The 16,116-nt window shown below is 44.2% G+C and overlaps 1 protein-coding gene across 5 annotated transcripts in view; it reads right to left on the reverse strand.

Moving 5' to 3' along the window:
• Positions 1 to 16,116, reverse strand: part of SEPTIN6 (septin 6) — a 53,240-nt gene that overhangs the window by 21,346 nt on the left and 15,778 nt on the right. For all 5 annotated transcript variants that reach the window (XM_058196706.1, XM_058196704.1, XM_058196705.1 and 2 more), the window contains exons 2-5: positions 15,232 to 15,346; positions 2,777 to 2,972; positions 1,183 to 1,369; positions 462 to 623 (exon numbers count right to left, since the gene is read on the reverse strand). In XM_058196706.1, coding sequence (XP_058052689.1) covers positions 462 to 623; positions 1,183 to 1,369; positions 2,777 to 2,972; positions 15,232 to 15,346 — 660 coding nt within the window. The remainder of the gene's footprint in view (positions 1 to 461; positions 624 to 1,182; positions 1,370 to 2,776; positions 2,973 to 15,231; positions 15,347 to 16,116) is intronic.

Consider the following 16,116-nt stretch of genomic DNA (forward strand, 5'->3'; position numbering starts at 1 on the left):
ACCAGGCCCAAGGTTGACTCAGCCTTCCATCCTTTATAAGGTAGGTAAAATGAGGACCCAGATTGTCGGGGGCAATAAAAGTTGACTTTGTATATAATATACAAATGGATGGAGACTATTGCTTAACACTGTGTAAGCCGCCCTGAGTCTTCGGAGAAGGGCAGGATATAAATTCAAATAATAAAATAAAAAAAAGAGGCAATTGGGCTTTCTGGTTTTTCTTTGAAGAGGTTTTGCCTCTCATCCAAGAAGCTTCTTCAGCTTCTCTCAGAACTGAAGAAGCTTCTTGGGTGAGAAGCGAAACCTCTTCAAAGGAAAAACCAGAAAGTCCGGTTGCCTCTTGAAAAAAACACCTTTGGGGCAACCATGACCTGGATGACGGAGAATCTGCATAGACTTTTTTTTCCAAATGCAATATTGAATTCCAGAAGCGATTATGGTTATTGCGGTTATTCTCTTACGTTCATGGTTCCGTTGATTTCTGACACAGACTCATCGTCGGTAGGGAATTGGTAGATTTGCACTCCGTTGCTCACGAGTTCACTGGTGATCTTAATTTTGAATTTGGTCAGCTCGCTCTTGGAGATGGCGTCGGATTTGGCAATAATAGGAATGATATTCACCTGCATGGAATCCCAAAATAAGAGACATTCTGAACATTTAAACAACGTTGTTGTGACCCAGGCCCAAGTAGGTAGTAATAAACTTAGTCCGTGGAAAAACAAACCAACTTTATTCGAACAGCTACAACTCAAATTAAAACAAAATTCCTCCTAATACAAATTCCTCAGTTATCTCGCAAACCTCAGTTCAATTAGGCAAACTCGGCTGAAGAGGTTGTAGAAAAAATGCTTTTAAAAGGCTCTGACGATCCCAGCTGAGCCGCACGATCATCAGAGGCTTTTTTTTTACTTTTAAAAGCATTTTTAAAAATGCTTTTAAATTTTTTTTAAAAAAACACCCTCTGTTGATTGCGCGGCTCAGCTGGACATGGAGGGGGAGGCAGGGATTTTTGCTACCAGTTCTCTGAACCACCTGCTGCCATCGCTACCGGATCGGGCGATCCAGTCCGAACCCCGAGCATTTCACCCCTGGCAGGCACCCACAGAAGTGGACCTCACAGGTCACATGAACCAAGATCACGGAAAAGACCTTCTCTTCGGCTGACCCTGCATGTCCTACCTTACTGTCCAGTTTCTTCATGGTGACCAAGTCCAAGGATTTCAAAGAATGTCCCGTGGGAGCGATGAAGTACAAGCAGGCGTGGACCCTGGAATCGTGGTAATTATGCAGCACCCGCTTAATTTTCAACTCCTCTTGAAGGTAGGCTTCAAATTGGGTATCGATGAATTCCACAATGGGTTTATAGCTTCGTGAAAAAATATATATGGGAAGACAGAAGACGTGTTAATTCTTTTCCGGCGCTTCATCTCAAGTTATTGTGCTCTCTTTGCTGACGATGTCAAATTATTTAGTACCACTAATAATACTTCTACCCTTCAAGAAGACCTCGACTTAATTTCCGATTGGTCTAAAACTTGGCAACTCCAATCTCAACCAGCAAGTGCTCAGTCTTACATATTGGAAAAAAGAATCCTATCAACAAGTACAAACTTGATGGTCATTACCTTACTGACGACCCCCTCCCTGTCAAAGATCTTGGAGTTCTCATATCAAATGACCTTAATGCCAAAGCCCACTACAACTACATAGCAAAAAAGGCTCTAAAAGTTGTAAACCTAATTTTACGCAGCTTCTTTTCCAAAAACTCTACACTACTAACTAGAGCATACAAAACATTTGCCAGACCTATTCTTGAATACAGCTCATCCGTCTGGAACCCATATCACATCTCTGACATAAATACAATAGAACGAGTCCAGAAATATTTTACTAGAAGAGTTCTTCACTCCTCCGAAAACAACAAAATACCTTATACCAACAGACTTGAAATCCTGGGATTAGAAAACTTACAACTCCGTCGACTTCGACATGACCTGTATTTAACACACAAAATCATCTATTGCAATATCCTTCCTATAAAAGACTACTTCAGCTTCAATCGCAATATTACAAGAGCAAAAAATAGATTCAAGCTAAATGTCAACCGCTTCAAACTTGATTGCAGAAAATATGACTTCTGTAACAGAGTTGTTAATACTTGGAACTCATTACCTGACTCCATAGTCTCTACTCAAAACCCCAAAATCTTCAACCAAAAACTGTCTACTATTGACCTCAGCCCATTCCTAAGAGGACTATAAGGGGCGTGCATAAGAGCACAAAAGTGCCTACCATTCCTGTCCTATTGTTCCCTTTATTATATCAAAGAAAAGCTTCTTTTGAACAACTCTTACATCTGTTGTCCTCCAGATGGTTGGGTGAATACTACCAGTCCCAGAATTCAAGACTGGACATGACTGGACATGACTCGTGAGGAAATGCCACTTCCAGTGTTGGAGCATTCGCAACTTCTGGAGGCAAGTTGTTCCACTGATTAATTGTTCTGACTGTCAGGAAATTTCTCCTTAGTTCTAGGTTACTTCTCTCCTTGATGAGTTTCCACCCATTGTGTCTTCTCCTGCCTCAGGTGCTTTGGAGAATACTTCGACCCTCTTCCTCTTTGTGGCAGCTCCACAAATATCGGAAGACTGCTATTATGCCACCCTTAGTCCTTTCCTTCGTTGGACACTAGACATACGCAACTCCCGTCAAGAAGAATCTAGCCAGAAAATGAGTCCTGATTTCTATTTCACCAAGGACAGGTCCTACTTACCTGTCCTCTTTGTTAATCTGATCGCCAAAGCCCACCGTGCTGACAATGGTCAGCTTCAGATGGACGTTGCTTTCCTGCAAGTCATAGGAACTGGATTTCAGCTGAACTCCTGGCTGGGAATGAGATGCTGGGTCTCCTTCAAACTTGGTGTTGAAGAGCGTATCCATCAACGTCGACTTCCCGAGACCTGTTTCTCCTTTTGGGAGGTGAAAAAAAAAACAAAAAACCCCACACATTTTATTTACAAAGGACTCTAAAACGTACGACGACATCTAAGAAATAAAAGCAAACGCAGAGTGAACCGAAGAAGAGATGTGAATTGTTTTTCCTTTCCAATATTTACATAGGCTAAAGATGTGATGAAAACCTATTTATCGGTCCAGTACAGTTAACACAAGCAGGAGAATATATAATGTTTTAAGGAAGGAATTCTGTGAGGTTTCCACCCCAATAAACAAATAATAATATTAATAATAATAATAATGAAGATGATGGTGATGATGTTAATTATGCGGACCTCTTAATGATGTTACCTATTTTGGTAATGAAACGTATGCAAGAAAACAACCAAGCTCAGAGAATAATAGAATAACAGCATTGGAAGGGATCCTGGAGGTCTTCTAGTCCAACCCCCTATTCAAGCAGGAAACTCTACACCATTTCAGACAAATGGTTGTCCAATCCCTTCTTAAAAATCTCCAGTGTTGGAGGACCCACAACTTCTGGAGGCAGGTCGTTCCACTGATTAATGACCAACAATTCAACCCTGAGCTACAAATATTTTCTTCTAGCTAGAATAGAATAGAATAGAATTTTTATTGGCCAAGTGTGATTGGACACACAAGGAATTTGTCTTGGTGCATATGCTCTCAGTGTACATAAAAGAAAAGATACGTTCATCAAGGTACAACATTTACAACACAATTGATGGTCAATATATCAATATAAATCATAAGGATTCCCAGCAACAAGTTATAGTCATACAGTCATAAATGGAAAGAGATTGGTGCTGGGAACTATGAGAAGATTAATAGTAGTGCAGATTCATATCCGAAAAGGCAAATGGAGTGCAGGATAATGTTAGGATATTTAAAATTTATTTAAACACTCTTCTGTTTGAAAAATAAACGATTACCTTCTTCCTGCTCCCTAATTTTTAGACTCCAATCCATTTGTGTAGTTATGAGGCTCCCTCAAACCCGAACGAAATAAAAGTATAGTAGCATGTTGTGGGTTTCCCCCAGAGGTGGGCTGCTGTGGGTTCGGGAGAACCTCTAGCTAAGATTCTGTGCAGTTCGGAGAACCCCCAAATCCCACTCCTGGCTGGCCCCGCCCATCCCACTCCTCCCAGGAGTCCCCACACGGCCCGTTTTGGATGCAGGTAAGCGCAGGGCGCGCGCGGAGGCTCCGCAAATCCGGGTCTACCGGAAGTTCAGAAAGGCGAGAGACTGGCCCATTTCTGGCCTCCAGAGGGCCTCCAGAGCCTGGGGAGGCCATTTTTTCACCCTCCCGGAGGCTCAAGAAAAGCCTCCGGAGCCTGGGGAGGGCAAAAATGCCCCCCCCCCTCGTGGTGCAAGAGGCCAACTAGACCACAGCCACCCAGCAACCGGGAAGAGAAGCCCTTGCTAAAAATTTTGAAGCCCATGCCTGGTTTCCGCCCCGCGCCCCCCACTCTTTTATTTTTTTAGGTTAGGATTCACTGACATCCATTTCCCGCATCACAGAACACAGCCAAATTTGCCCTCAAGTCATGGGGGAAGGTAGGAGACCTAAGCTAGGCAAACTAGAAATGGCATTTCCAAGTACAGAGAGACACACTCTCTCTCACACACACAAACACACACACACACACACACCTCAAATCAGAGCAAAGAGGGAGGAAGGGCAGAAAAGGAAACACCTTTGGTGGCATGGATTTTGGGAAAAGGAGGTTTAAAATTGCGATTGGAGGATTCCCGCCCAGGAATTTATTTTGATTTTTTTTTTTTTAGTAACTATGTGGTTCATTATTTTTAGATTCATTACACTTGCTGTTTTTCTCTTATGCACATACCGTGTTTTCCCGAAAATAAGACCTCCCCCGAAAATATTTAAACGCACGTGCAGGCGGTCCACACCATTTCCTCTGGTTAGGGTTAGGAAGACAGAGCTGGAAATCAGGTAAGATGGCTAGGGGAGCCCCGTCTTGCTCCAGGAGTCCCAAAATAATAACACCTCCCCAAAAATAAGGCCAAGCGCTTATTTCAAGGTTCAAAAAAATATAAGACAGGGTCTTATTTTCAGGGAAACACGGTATCATGTACAGAGAGAAGGATGCAATGCTTCTGTTATTCAATATCTTGTTGTTCTGTTATTGCAATATCTGCAGTTAATGAGTTTGAATTTAGCATTCGGTTTGAAGACACCATCACCTCTCTCAGCCCCGGCGTGAGCTCGAAGCCTTTTGCAAAACCCGATTAGATTAGACATTACACAATATGATTGCCGCTATTAGCGATTCAGCAGTTAAAAGCCATCCTTCCATCCCGTAGGTTCTAAAAATGATTTTTTTACCTGGCTGTAGAGACATAAAGTGGCACTTATAAGCATCTAATTGATAAAAGCAAAAATGCGGAGGCAACACTGGAGGAGGCAGAGTGCAGGTATATAATAATAATTTTAAAAATGATAATCTGGATAATCCGTAGCTTTTCGGAAGAATTTCCTTTTTTTAACCTTATTTTTTTCTCCCTGCAAAGCAGATGAAGAGGCAGAATCCACGTTCACGGAGCCACGGAGCAGGGTGGAAGAGAGCCACGGAGACAGGCACAGATTTACGCAGAAGAGCTGCAAACAGTCTTTGTGCAGACATTGAGAAATAAGAGCTCAGGAAAAATGTCTGGGGAGATTCTCAAATCATCCAGAACGTGGTTGTCCTTTTTCCAAAAGGCAACGGGATTTTCTTGAGGTTTTGTTGTTGTTTTTTTCTTTGAAAACGTTTGGCTTCTCATCCAAGAAGCTTCTTCAGTTCTGAACTGAAGTTCATTACCAAACTAGGGAACATCTTCGGTGCTAGAAAGAAGTGAGGTTCTAGAACTGATATTACCTAGTTGACTCATGGAAAGTCTGCAAGAAAACTGTCAAGCTTAGAGAGTCCTAAAGACTACTCCTCTTCCTCCTTCCCTCTCCCTCCTCCTCCTCCATCCCACTCCCCTCTAGGACTGATGGTGTTACCTGGTTCGTAACTACTACTACTGCTACTACTACTAGTCCCCGGAAACCTCACACCCTTCCAGCACTAATGATGTTATCTAGTTGAGTCATGAAATGTTTGCAAAAAAACAACCAAGCTCAAAGAGCACCAAGGAACCCACAATCCTCCTCTTCCTCCTCCTCCATCATCCCACTCTCTTCTAGCACTGATGCTGTTACCTAGTTGGGGTTTTTTAGATTCTTAATTATTTTAATTTCGGCCACACTGTATAATAAGCTTTTTAATTGTATTTTAACTGTATATTGTTTCTTTTTACTTTGGCTGAGTCCTTCGGGAGAAGGGCGGTTTATAAATCTAATAAAATAAATAAATAAATAAATAAATAGTTGGGTCATGGAACGTCTGCAAGAAAACCACCAAGTTCAGAGAGCACCAAGGACCCAACAGTCCTTCTCCCCTTCCATTCCACAGACCCCACTTCCTTCTAGCACTGATGCTGTTACCTAGTTGGGTCATAGAACATTTGCAAGAAAACCACCAATCGCAGAGAGCACCAAGGACCCTCAAATATCAACTCGGAGCTACAAGCATTCTCCTTTATCGGTCCCTCTAGTTCTAGACAACCTATATTTTGCTCGACAAATGTCAACAGTTCCTCCGTCCAATCCTGTCCTTACCCTATGCCTACCCAGAAGGTTGGTTTGTTCTGTGACCGATTTATCCTTTGAAACAGGCTATCTTGGGGTTTCTGCTAGCATGGGTTGGCAGAGATTTCTATCTCAGATGCTGAACAGATGACTATATTGGACAAGTCGAGACAATCAGTTGACAAAATAAACAGGTTTTTTGGCTTCCTTTCCAAGGGGAATTTCCCACCCACCCCCCTTGCAAAATCTCCTTGCATCAAAAGAACCGAAACATCAGAGATTTTGACGACGTTCAAATCTGCATCAACTCCCCTTACAAAGTAATACGTTTTACACAAGGTGCCACCGCCGATCCCAAATTAGATGTCAGCGTTCCAGAAAACCCCACCTGCAGAAAAGACTCCGAAACCAATGTATATATGGATATATACATATAAAATACACATTAGAATTTATTTGTTGCTTTTTTTCGGAAACCCATCAGCCGATCCAGAGTTACTTTCTCACAGAATATTCTGAGTTGATTTCTCTCTCTCTCTCTCTCTCTCTCTCTCTCTCTCTCTCTCTCTCTCTCTTAAAAGAGGGGGAAATTTTTTCTTCCAGTTTTAGCTTCCTATCTCCATGATAGGAGGGGGGAAAAAAGAGAGGGGAAAAATATAGACTGTAGATCTTTATTTTTATTCTTTATTTTCTTCTTTTTCTCCAAAGCTATGCAACTGTGTTTTAGGGACACCTAAAACGGTCTTATAAAAAAAGAAGAAAAAAGAAAAATGATTTAGGAGTGTGCATATTTTTTTTAAGGCTTTAGAAAATATAACATCAATATTTTGAGCTGCAGCGCTAAGAGGTGCTGCAGCAGCAGCGGTGAAATACAAATTTTCTTACTACTGGTTCTGTGGGTGTGGCTTGGTGGGCATGGCAGGGGAAGGATACTGCAAAATCTCCATTCCCACCCCACTCCAGGGGAAGGATACTGCAAAATCCCCATTCCCTCCTCACTCCAGGGGAAGGATACTGCAAAATCTCCATTCCCACCCCACTCCAGGGGAAGGATACTGCAAAATCCCCATTCCCACCCACTCCAGGGGAAGGATACTGCAAAATCCCCATTCCCTCCCCACTCCAGGAACAAGATACTAAAAAATCCCCATTCCCACCCACTCCAGGGGAAGGATACTGCAAAATCCCCATTCCCACCCACTCCAGGGGAAGGATACTGCAAAATCTCCATTCCCACCCTACTCCAGGGGAAGGATACTGCAAAATCCCCATTCCCTCCCCACTCCAGGAGCAGGATACTGCAAAATCTCCATTCCCACCCTACTCCAGGGGAAGGATACTGCAAAATCCCCATTCCCACCCTACTCCAGGGGAAGGATACTGCAAAATCTCCATTCCCACCCCACTCCAGGGGAAGGATACTGCAAAATCCCCATTCCCTCCCCACTCCTGGGGCCAGCCAGAGGTGACATTTGCCAGTTCTCCGAATTACTCAAAATTTCCACTACCGGTTCTCCAGAACCTGTCAGAACCTGCTGGATTTCACCCCTGTCCTGCAGGAAAAAGCATACAATTCATGGACCGAACCAGAGGAAGAGTTGGGTGGAATTCGGAAAAAAGATTCAGCATTTTGTCAAAAAATATATATATATATATATATATATATATATGTTTTCTGAGGTTTTCATGGGTGTTTGTATGTAGGTCTTTGGTTATTCGGGTTTTCTCGCGCGTAAAATTCTAGGAGCACGAAGCTGTAAACACCAGCCTGAAGATGACGAACGAGACTTCGTCAAAACGTCGCCAAGACACTTCCAATTTTACACGGGAGAAAACCCGAATAAGCAAAGACCTACAGATAGATAGATAGATAGATAGATAGATAGATAGATAGATAGATAGATAGATAGATATAGATATATGTATGTATAATTTCAACTCTCATCAAGAAATGTCATATCTGGGTTTATGGCCAGGAAAAGGGAACGGCTCTTTAATGAGCTACGGATTTCCTGCAACCCAATCCAGAAATTAGGCATCAGGGAAGACGCAGGAAAACATTTAAGTCGCCTGAGGAAACAGCCACAATCAACACTTCCAAACTGAAACGTTTCCTGGAACCAAAACAACGGAGACAGACCTCCGCTTCGGTGTTAAGATCATCGTGGGATGGAGCCCGGCCAAACTTCCCGACAGAGAAGGTCAGCCAGGTTGAATCCGCCGTCCTTCACAGCTGGCCAAAGCCGAGCCCTCTTTTGCTAGAATCAAATTTAAAAAGTTGCTTTTGATGGTTTTAAGGGAGGCCGGAGAAATACGGGAGATAAGAAATGAGGTTTTTTTTAAATAGACATAAAAATCATTTATTTATTTATAATAAATAAATAAATAAATAAATAAATAAATAAATAAATAAATAAATAAATAAATAAATAAATAAATGGGAGGCAAGAATTCCTGTCTCTGGAACATTACGAACTCCACCCAAAGCAGCCAAGTTGGATTGCAAAATATATCCAGAACTGATGTCACCATTTCCTTTTCTTTGAAATAAAAGCAGTAAGCTAAAGTTCTTTACAAAAATGTCTGGGTTTTTTTTTTTTCTGGGGAAGAAATGAGGAAGAAGCTGAAAGAGTGAGAGGGGGAGAGAGGGAGAGGGGGAGAGAAAGGGGGAGAGAGAGAAAGTGCGAGAGGGGAGAGAGAGAGAGGGGAGAGGGAGAAAGAGAGAAAGAGGGGAGAGGGAGAAAGAGAGAGGGGAGAGAGAAAGTGGGAGAGGGAGAGAAAGAGAGGGAGAGGGGGGAGAGAGAAAGAACAAGAGGGGGAGAGGGAGAAAGAGAGAAAGAGGGGAGAGAGAGAAAGAGCGAGAGGGAGGGAGAGGAAGAGAGGGAGAGAGGAAGAGGGAAAGAGGAAGAGGGAAAAAGAGAGAGAATGAGGGGGAGAGAGAGAAAGAGAGAGAGAGAGGGAGAGAGGGAGGGAGACGGAGAGAGAGACATTTTCTATGAAGTTGTCTCTGGGATAAATCTCACTCAAATCAATTAATTGTTTATCTCATTTATTCATTTGTTTATTTGTTTGTTCCATGTCCATTCATTCATTCATTCAATTTCTATTGCCACCCCTGTCAATCAATGACACTCAGAGGGGCTCCCAGTTCTAAGAATATTAAAAACAGTTAAAACCTTAAAAACGTATTAAAAACAAAAAAGGTCTTAAATTAAATATACACGGCATCTTTCTTTTATTTGATTTCTACAGATTTATTGACTTGCTTCCATTTGTTCATTCCCGGATCGTTTATTTTTTCCCCATCTACTGAGAACATTTATTTCACTCCTTTTTTATATTTCATCTTCCACCCAAAGAATTTAAAAGGATTTTTTTTCTCAACAAGGACAAAAGGAACGTGGCCAGGGTCCTGGGTCATTTTTCCCCCCCTCCCACCGGTGACCTCCAGCATCTTCGAGCATCATCCAATCATTCTTGTGTCAAAGCTTCAATGCGTGTAGACAGACTTTACTAGGTCATGTCAACAATGGCTGGATGTGGCTGTAAAGATTCTGTAAGTTACTGGTGTGGAAACTATTTTACTGTCAGGCACAAAGCGCAATCAAGGACCCTCCGTTAGACTGCAGCACAGAAGATTTATTCCAAAAAAACCCCAACACTGAGTCAACTAAAGTTCTGAGTTTGTGTTGTGCCTCATCCTTCCTCCTCTCCTCATCCGGGCCCCTCCCGTCTCCAGCCGGGCCTGTTATCAGACTCTGAGTCTGATAATGAAGATGAATGGAGGCCTGTCATGCCTCCAGCCCCCCGGCCCTGGCCCCATGCCCGGAGAGGATTCCAGGAGTGAACAAACAAGCCCGATAAACCTCGAAGGGACTTGGCAAGCTGCAGAGACTTCGTTGCCAAGTTTGCCACGGACTTCCTTGACTCGTTCGTGGGAGTGGGGGGGGTGGGACACGACAGCTTGGTTCTTTTCTTGCAGATGTTTCATTACCCAAACTAGGTAACACCATCAGGGCTATCACTAGTTTGGGTAATGAAATGTCTACAAGAAAACAAGCAAGCTCAGAGAGAACCAACGACAGGGGTGAAATGCTCCTGGTTTGGCCCGGTTCGGCGATGACAGCCGGTGGTTCAGAGAACCGGTAGCGATGGCAGGTCGAGGCACCACCCACCTGCCCGGTCGTCATTATTTATTTATTATTATTATTATTTATTTGATTTTTATACCGCCCTTCTCCCGAAGGACTCAGGGCGGTGTACAGGCAACAATAAAATACAGACACTACAGTATACAATTTAAAATGCAAGTTAAAAAACTTATTATAATTAGCCTAGAACTTTAAAAATTTATAAAAACCAAAACCCCATTTAAAATTAGTAAAAAATTTAAAATCGATAAAATTTATGTAATTTAAAATTTAAAATTTAAGCCAGCCCCGCGCGAATGAAAAGATGTGTCTTCAGTTTGCGGCGGAAGGTCTGAAGGTCAGGTATTTGGCGTAAGCCCGGGGGAAGTTCGTTCCAAACTGTGGGAGCCCCCACAGAGAAGGACCTTCCCCTGGGGGCCACCAGCCGACATTGCTTGGTGGACGGCACCCTGAGAAGTCCCTCTCTGTGAGAGTGTACGGGTCGGTGGGAGGCATGCGGTAACAGCAGGCAGTCCCGTAAGTACCCAGGCCCTAAGCCATGGAGCACTTTAAAGGTCGTAACCAACACCTTAAAGTGCACTCGAAAGGCCACAGGTAGCCAGTGCAGTCTGCGCAGGAGCAGTGTTACGTGGGAGCTACGCGAAGCTCCCTCTATCACCCGCGCAGCTGCATTCTGGACTAACTGAAGCCTCCGAGTGCACTTCAAGAGGAGCCCCATATAGAGAGCATTACAATAATCCAAGCGAGAGGTAACGAGTGCGTGAGTGACTGTGCACAAGGCATCCCGATCAAGGAAGGGGCGCAACTGCTGAACCAGGCGAACCTGGTGGAAGGCCCTCCTGGCGACGGCCGTCAAATGATCCTGGTTTCCTGGTTTTAACCAGGAAGTAACCTGTTTTTTTACTCTCTGTACATGCGGAGAAGGGTTTGCACATGTGCAGCGCATGTACTTCCGAACCGGTAGGGAAGGTAGCTAGATTTCACCCCTGACCAAGGACCCCGTAGTCCCATGATGGCGAACCTACGGTACACGTGCCACAGGTCAGCTACACCGCGCATGCTTGCACGCCTCCCGCTGGCCAGTTGACCTTCAGGTCTCTGCCAGGAGATGTGCACTCATGCGCGGGGGTGGGTGGGGGGCACTTTCAGGACCCGAGGAGAAAAGGTTCGCCATCACTGCAATCAACGTTATCATCATCTTCCTTCTCCCGCTCCTCTCCACACACCACATTCTTCTAGCACTGATGATGTTACCTAGATGGGTCATGAAAAGTCTGCACGGAAACAACCAAGCTCAGAGAGCATCAAGGACCTCTCTTTTTTTTTTTAACTCTGTGCTACAAATATTCTAGGGAATGCGGTGGCTCAGTGGCTAAGATGCTGAGCTTGTCGATCGAAAGGTCAGAAGTTTAGTGGTTCGAATCCCTCGTGCCGCCTAATGGGCTGAGCTCCCGTTAATTGTCCCAGTTTCTGCCAACCTAGCAGTTCGAAAGCATGTAGAAAATGCAAGTAGAAAAATAGGGACCACCTTTGGTGGGAAGGTAACAGAGTTCCATGCGCGTTTGGCATTTAGTCATGCCGGCCACATGACCACAGAGATGTCTCCGGACAGCGCTGGCTCTTCGCCTTGATGAGCACCGCCCCCTAGAGTCATGAACGACTAGCACGTATGTGCGAAGCGAATGTTTACCTTTACAAATATTCTCCTTTATTGGCAACTAAAATTGAACAGTAAATTGGTGCCAGATAAGAGTTAATGGAATTTAAGTTGGATTGGACTTGAACCGTTTGTGGGAACGTAACGATTCTAAGCTGATGACGTGCGTAACTCCGTCACCAGCTCTGCCTGCTCTTCTTCTCCATTTATCAGCTTCGTGGTGAAATGGAAATTGGAAACTGGGTTCCTTCGGTGCTGCTTCCAACACCATATTGTGTTGTCTCTCGTCTTCTCTGCTGCTCAGCTCATCTATCCGCAGCCCCAATCTTTCACCTGAAATAGGTAGCTCTTACCCTCCATTTCAGGCATGCTGTTTCATTATAACAATCCTAAATGCCAAGTGATTGGAGTGCCCAAACACTCAATAAATGTAAAGCATGAATATTAAAAGTGCGAAGGTTTTGGGCGGATATTTTTATAAATAGATGATTCATAAGACCAAGTTAATGTTTTGAGAGCCATGACGAGTTCTCTTTTTGTTCTTAATATAGCACTATCCACACGGACAGTTTCTTTTTTATTAAATTTCCTGCAGGGGCATAACTCTCAATTTACAGCAAAATTCCACATTAATGCACCAATGCGATGTAGCGGAGATCATAACTGAAAGTGAGTCGCCAACGCCGTTTGCCCTCTTTCAAAATATCCTACACAAGATTGACAATACACTGCCTAACGCATGTCTATGTGAAGTGGACAAATCCGAACTGTTTTGCTACCAGTTTGCTGGCAGTACATGCGTGTTGCACATGCGCATGCACAGTGCGCACCGAAAGGAGGTTTGGGAAGGTAAGTAGAAGCAAGGGGGGGGGATCAGCTGTGGTGCGCGATTTAGCTTCACTAGAAAGCAGGATTTCCTGCTAAACCCCACTGCACAGCTGATCCACCCCCCCGCTGTTAGCAAAGCTAAATAGTGTGCCACAGCTGATCCACCCCCCCCTTCCCAAACCTCCTTTTGGCGTGTGCTGTTTGCGTGCGCATGTGCAGTATGTGCCAAAAGGAGGCTTGGGAATGTAAATAGAACAGCGAGGGGGGGATCAGCTGTGGCACATGGTTTAGCTTTGCTAGAAAGCAGGAAATCCTGCTTTCTAGCAAAGCTAAACTCCGCTGCACAGCTGATCGTCGGAAGTACCAGTTCAGAGGAACCAGCAGCTTTTTTAAACTACCAGTTTGCCCGAACTGGTAGCTAACTATCAGTTCGGCTGAACTGGTAGCTTTTTAAACTACTGGTTCAACCGAACTGGTAGCCTTTTTTTTTACTACCGGTTCACTCGAACCGGAGAGAACCAGTAGCATTTCACCCCTGTCTATGTGAATAACTCAATCAATAGAAAGACAATTCATCATTTACATCAACTTTATAGAAGGAACCCAGGCAGAATTCACAATTTGTTTAATGGGAAGTTTAGTGTCTTCACCCCAATTAATGTTACACTACACCCGTAGCATAACTTGTTTAATTGTTCATCTTACTCAAATCAAGGAACTACCAACTCAGTCAAACAGTAAACAGTCATTCCCATCAACAGTGACAGGGTAAGCTACAAGAATATAAACAGAGAGGAAGCCTTTACTCCCTTCTAGCACTGATGGTGTTACCTAGTTGGGTGATGAAATGTCTGTGAGAAAGCAACCAAGCTCAGAGAGCACCAAGGAGCCCACAATTCTTTAGCTCTTCACTTAATATGAACCCTACTAGAGTAATGGACGTCAACGCAATGAACATGAATTTGGGCAAAGTCTGGGAGACCTTGGTGAACAGTGGGGACGTGCTATGGTCCATGGTGTTGTGCCCTGCCAGCGGCAAGTTGAACTGACAGCAGATTTGGACAGTAAGAAGGTTGAGGAGGAACATGGGCCAGGCCTGGAGTCTGGGGAAGGCTCTGACGAGGGCTCTGCATCGGAGGCAGAAATGGGGCCAGGACTATCTGACAGTTGTCAGCTGCCTTCGGAGTCAGACATCAGTGAGGCAGAAGAACAGCCGGATCCTGTTCCCAGTGTGTGCATGCACAGAACTGCCAGGAGAAGGGAACAGCTAAGGAACAAAGGTCGACTCAGGAGTAAAGCCACAGGTGGACGGTGAATGGCCCCCTCCCATAGGGAATAAAGAGGAGCGAAGGGGAATGGAGTTTGCAGGAGACAATTAGTTCATTACTGCATTCTTGCCAAGCATTGCTGCGTCTGAAAGATCTCGGCCTGGCCGCTCTCCAAGCCTGATAAAGGTCGGTAATTGTGAACTGTCTTGAAAGACTGTGGGAGAGGAAAGACTTTGCTGGAGTGGAATTCACTGTAAATTAAATAAAAGGGGTTTATCAGGACGACGACTCGGCTTCGTGCTGCCTAGGTCAGAACCCATGCGGGTCATGAAGCAAACTGAATAACCAAAAAAACAACAACACACACACACACACACACAAAACAAAGGAATAATAGAAGTTGCCATCAGAGCGAGACACATTCAATCGCTGCCTCTTTGTAGTTTCTTCTCTCTTTGACCAACTCTATGCTCCTTCTTCTCCTGTCCCCTCCATGCAGTGAATTTTAACAATCTTATAAAACAGGATCAGAAGCCAACACCAAACACACGTCCAAGGTAGATCAAAGGAGCATTGTCCCAGCCTTGTTTATCTACCGGGAGCTGCAGAGGAATTTACATTTAGTACGGAATTTCCCCAAAATGGAGATGGCGGGGCCCCGAGAAAGCCCGGCGGAAGAGTGAAGAAAATAAAACAAAAAGTATTACTCACCCACACAAAGAATGTTGAAACAGAAACCATGGTTAACTGATTTGTTAACCAGTTGGTCAGGCAAGCTATCGAATCCGACATGGCCCGAAAGAGGAACCGTCCGGCAACCTTCACCCTACAGACGGTCACAAAAGGAAGTAGGTTAATATTAAGTCTCAAAGGCTCAACTTTTGGGAGAGACTTTTAGATGTAGGAAGTTAGCACCCACCCCTCTCCTAGAAGAATGAAATATTTTAGGAAATATTAAAAAGGGCAGAATATTTCTGTTTCCCTGGATGAGAAATGGAGAAACAGATTTTAAAGACGAAGCAGCTCCCTGCAGCTTCCTGCCTCCCCCCGAACGTTTGTCAATGGACCATCATACTGTTGTGACCCAGGCCCAAGTAGGTAGTAGGAAACTCAGTCAGTGAAAAAACAAACAAACTTTATTCGCACAGCTGAGAATTACTTCATTCCCAGCGTAGTTCAACTAAATTAAAAACAAATTCCTCCCAACACAAATTCCTCAGTCCTATCGCAAACCTTGATCCAATTAAGCAAACTGCCAAAGGCCTTTCTTGGCAAACGTTCAGAAGTCACAGATATAAAAATATCTGTGTTTGTTATATATTTGTTTTCCAGCAAAGCCCAAACGCTGTTGCTGGTCTTTTAAGCCTTATGGGAGGGGCCAATCATCTCTTGGCCCTACTCCAGAGTCGTCCTCTCTGCTTGAGCTGCTCTTGCCTTCTGGCAGCTCTTCTCATGCGTGCATTAGGAACAGGCTCCTACTGTTCCTCTGCCTCACTACTGTCAGTCTCTGGAGGCTCCGGAGTCCGCACCTCACTTCCTGATAGCCCTGGCCCCACCTCAGCCTCATCACTGTCCAACTCCGTTGCCAGCTCCGCA

Source organism: Ahaetulla prasina, chromosome 11 (genome assembly GCF_028640845.1).
Source record: "Ahaetulla prasina isolate Xishuangbanna chromosome 11, ASM2864084v1, whole genome shotgun sequence".
Lineage (NCBI taxonomy): Eukaryota > Metazoa > Chordata > Lepidosauria > Squamata > Colubridae > Ahaetulla > Ahaetulla prasina.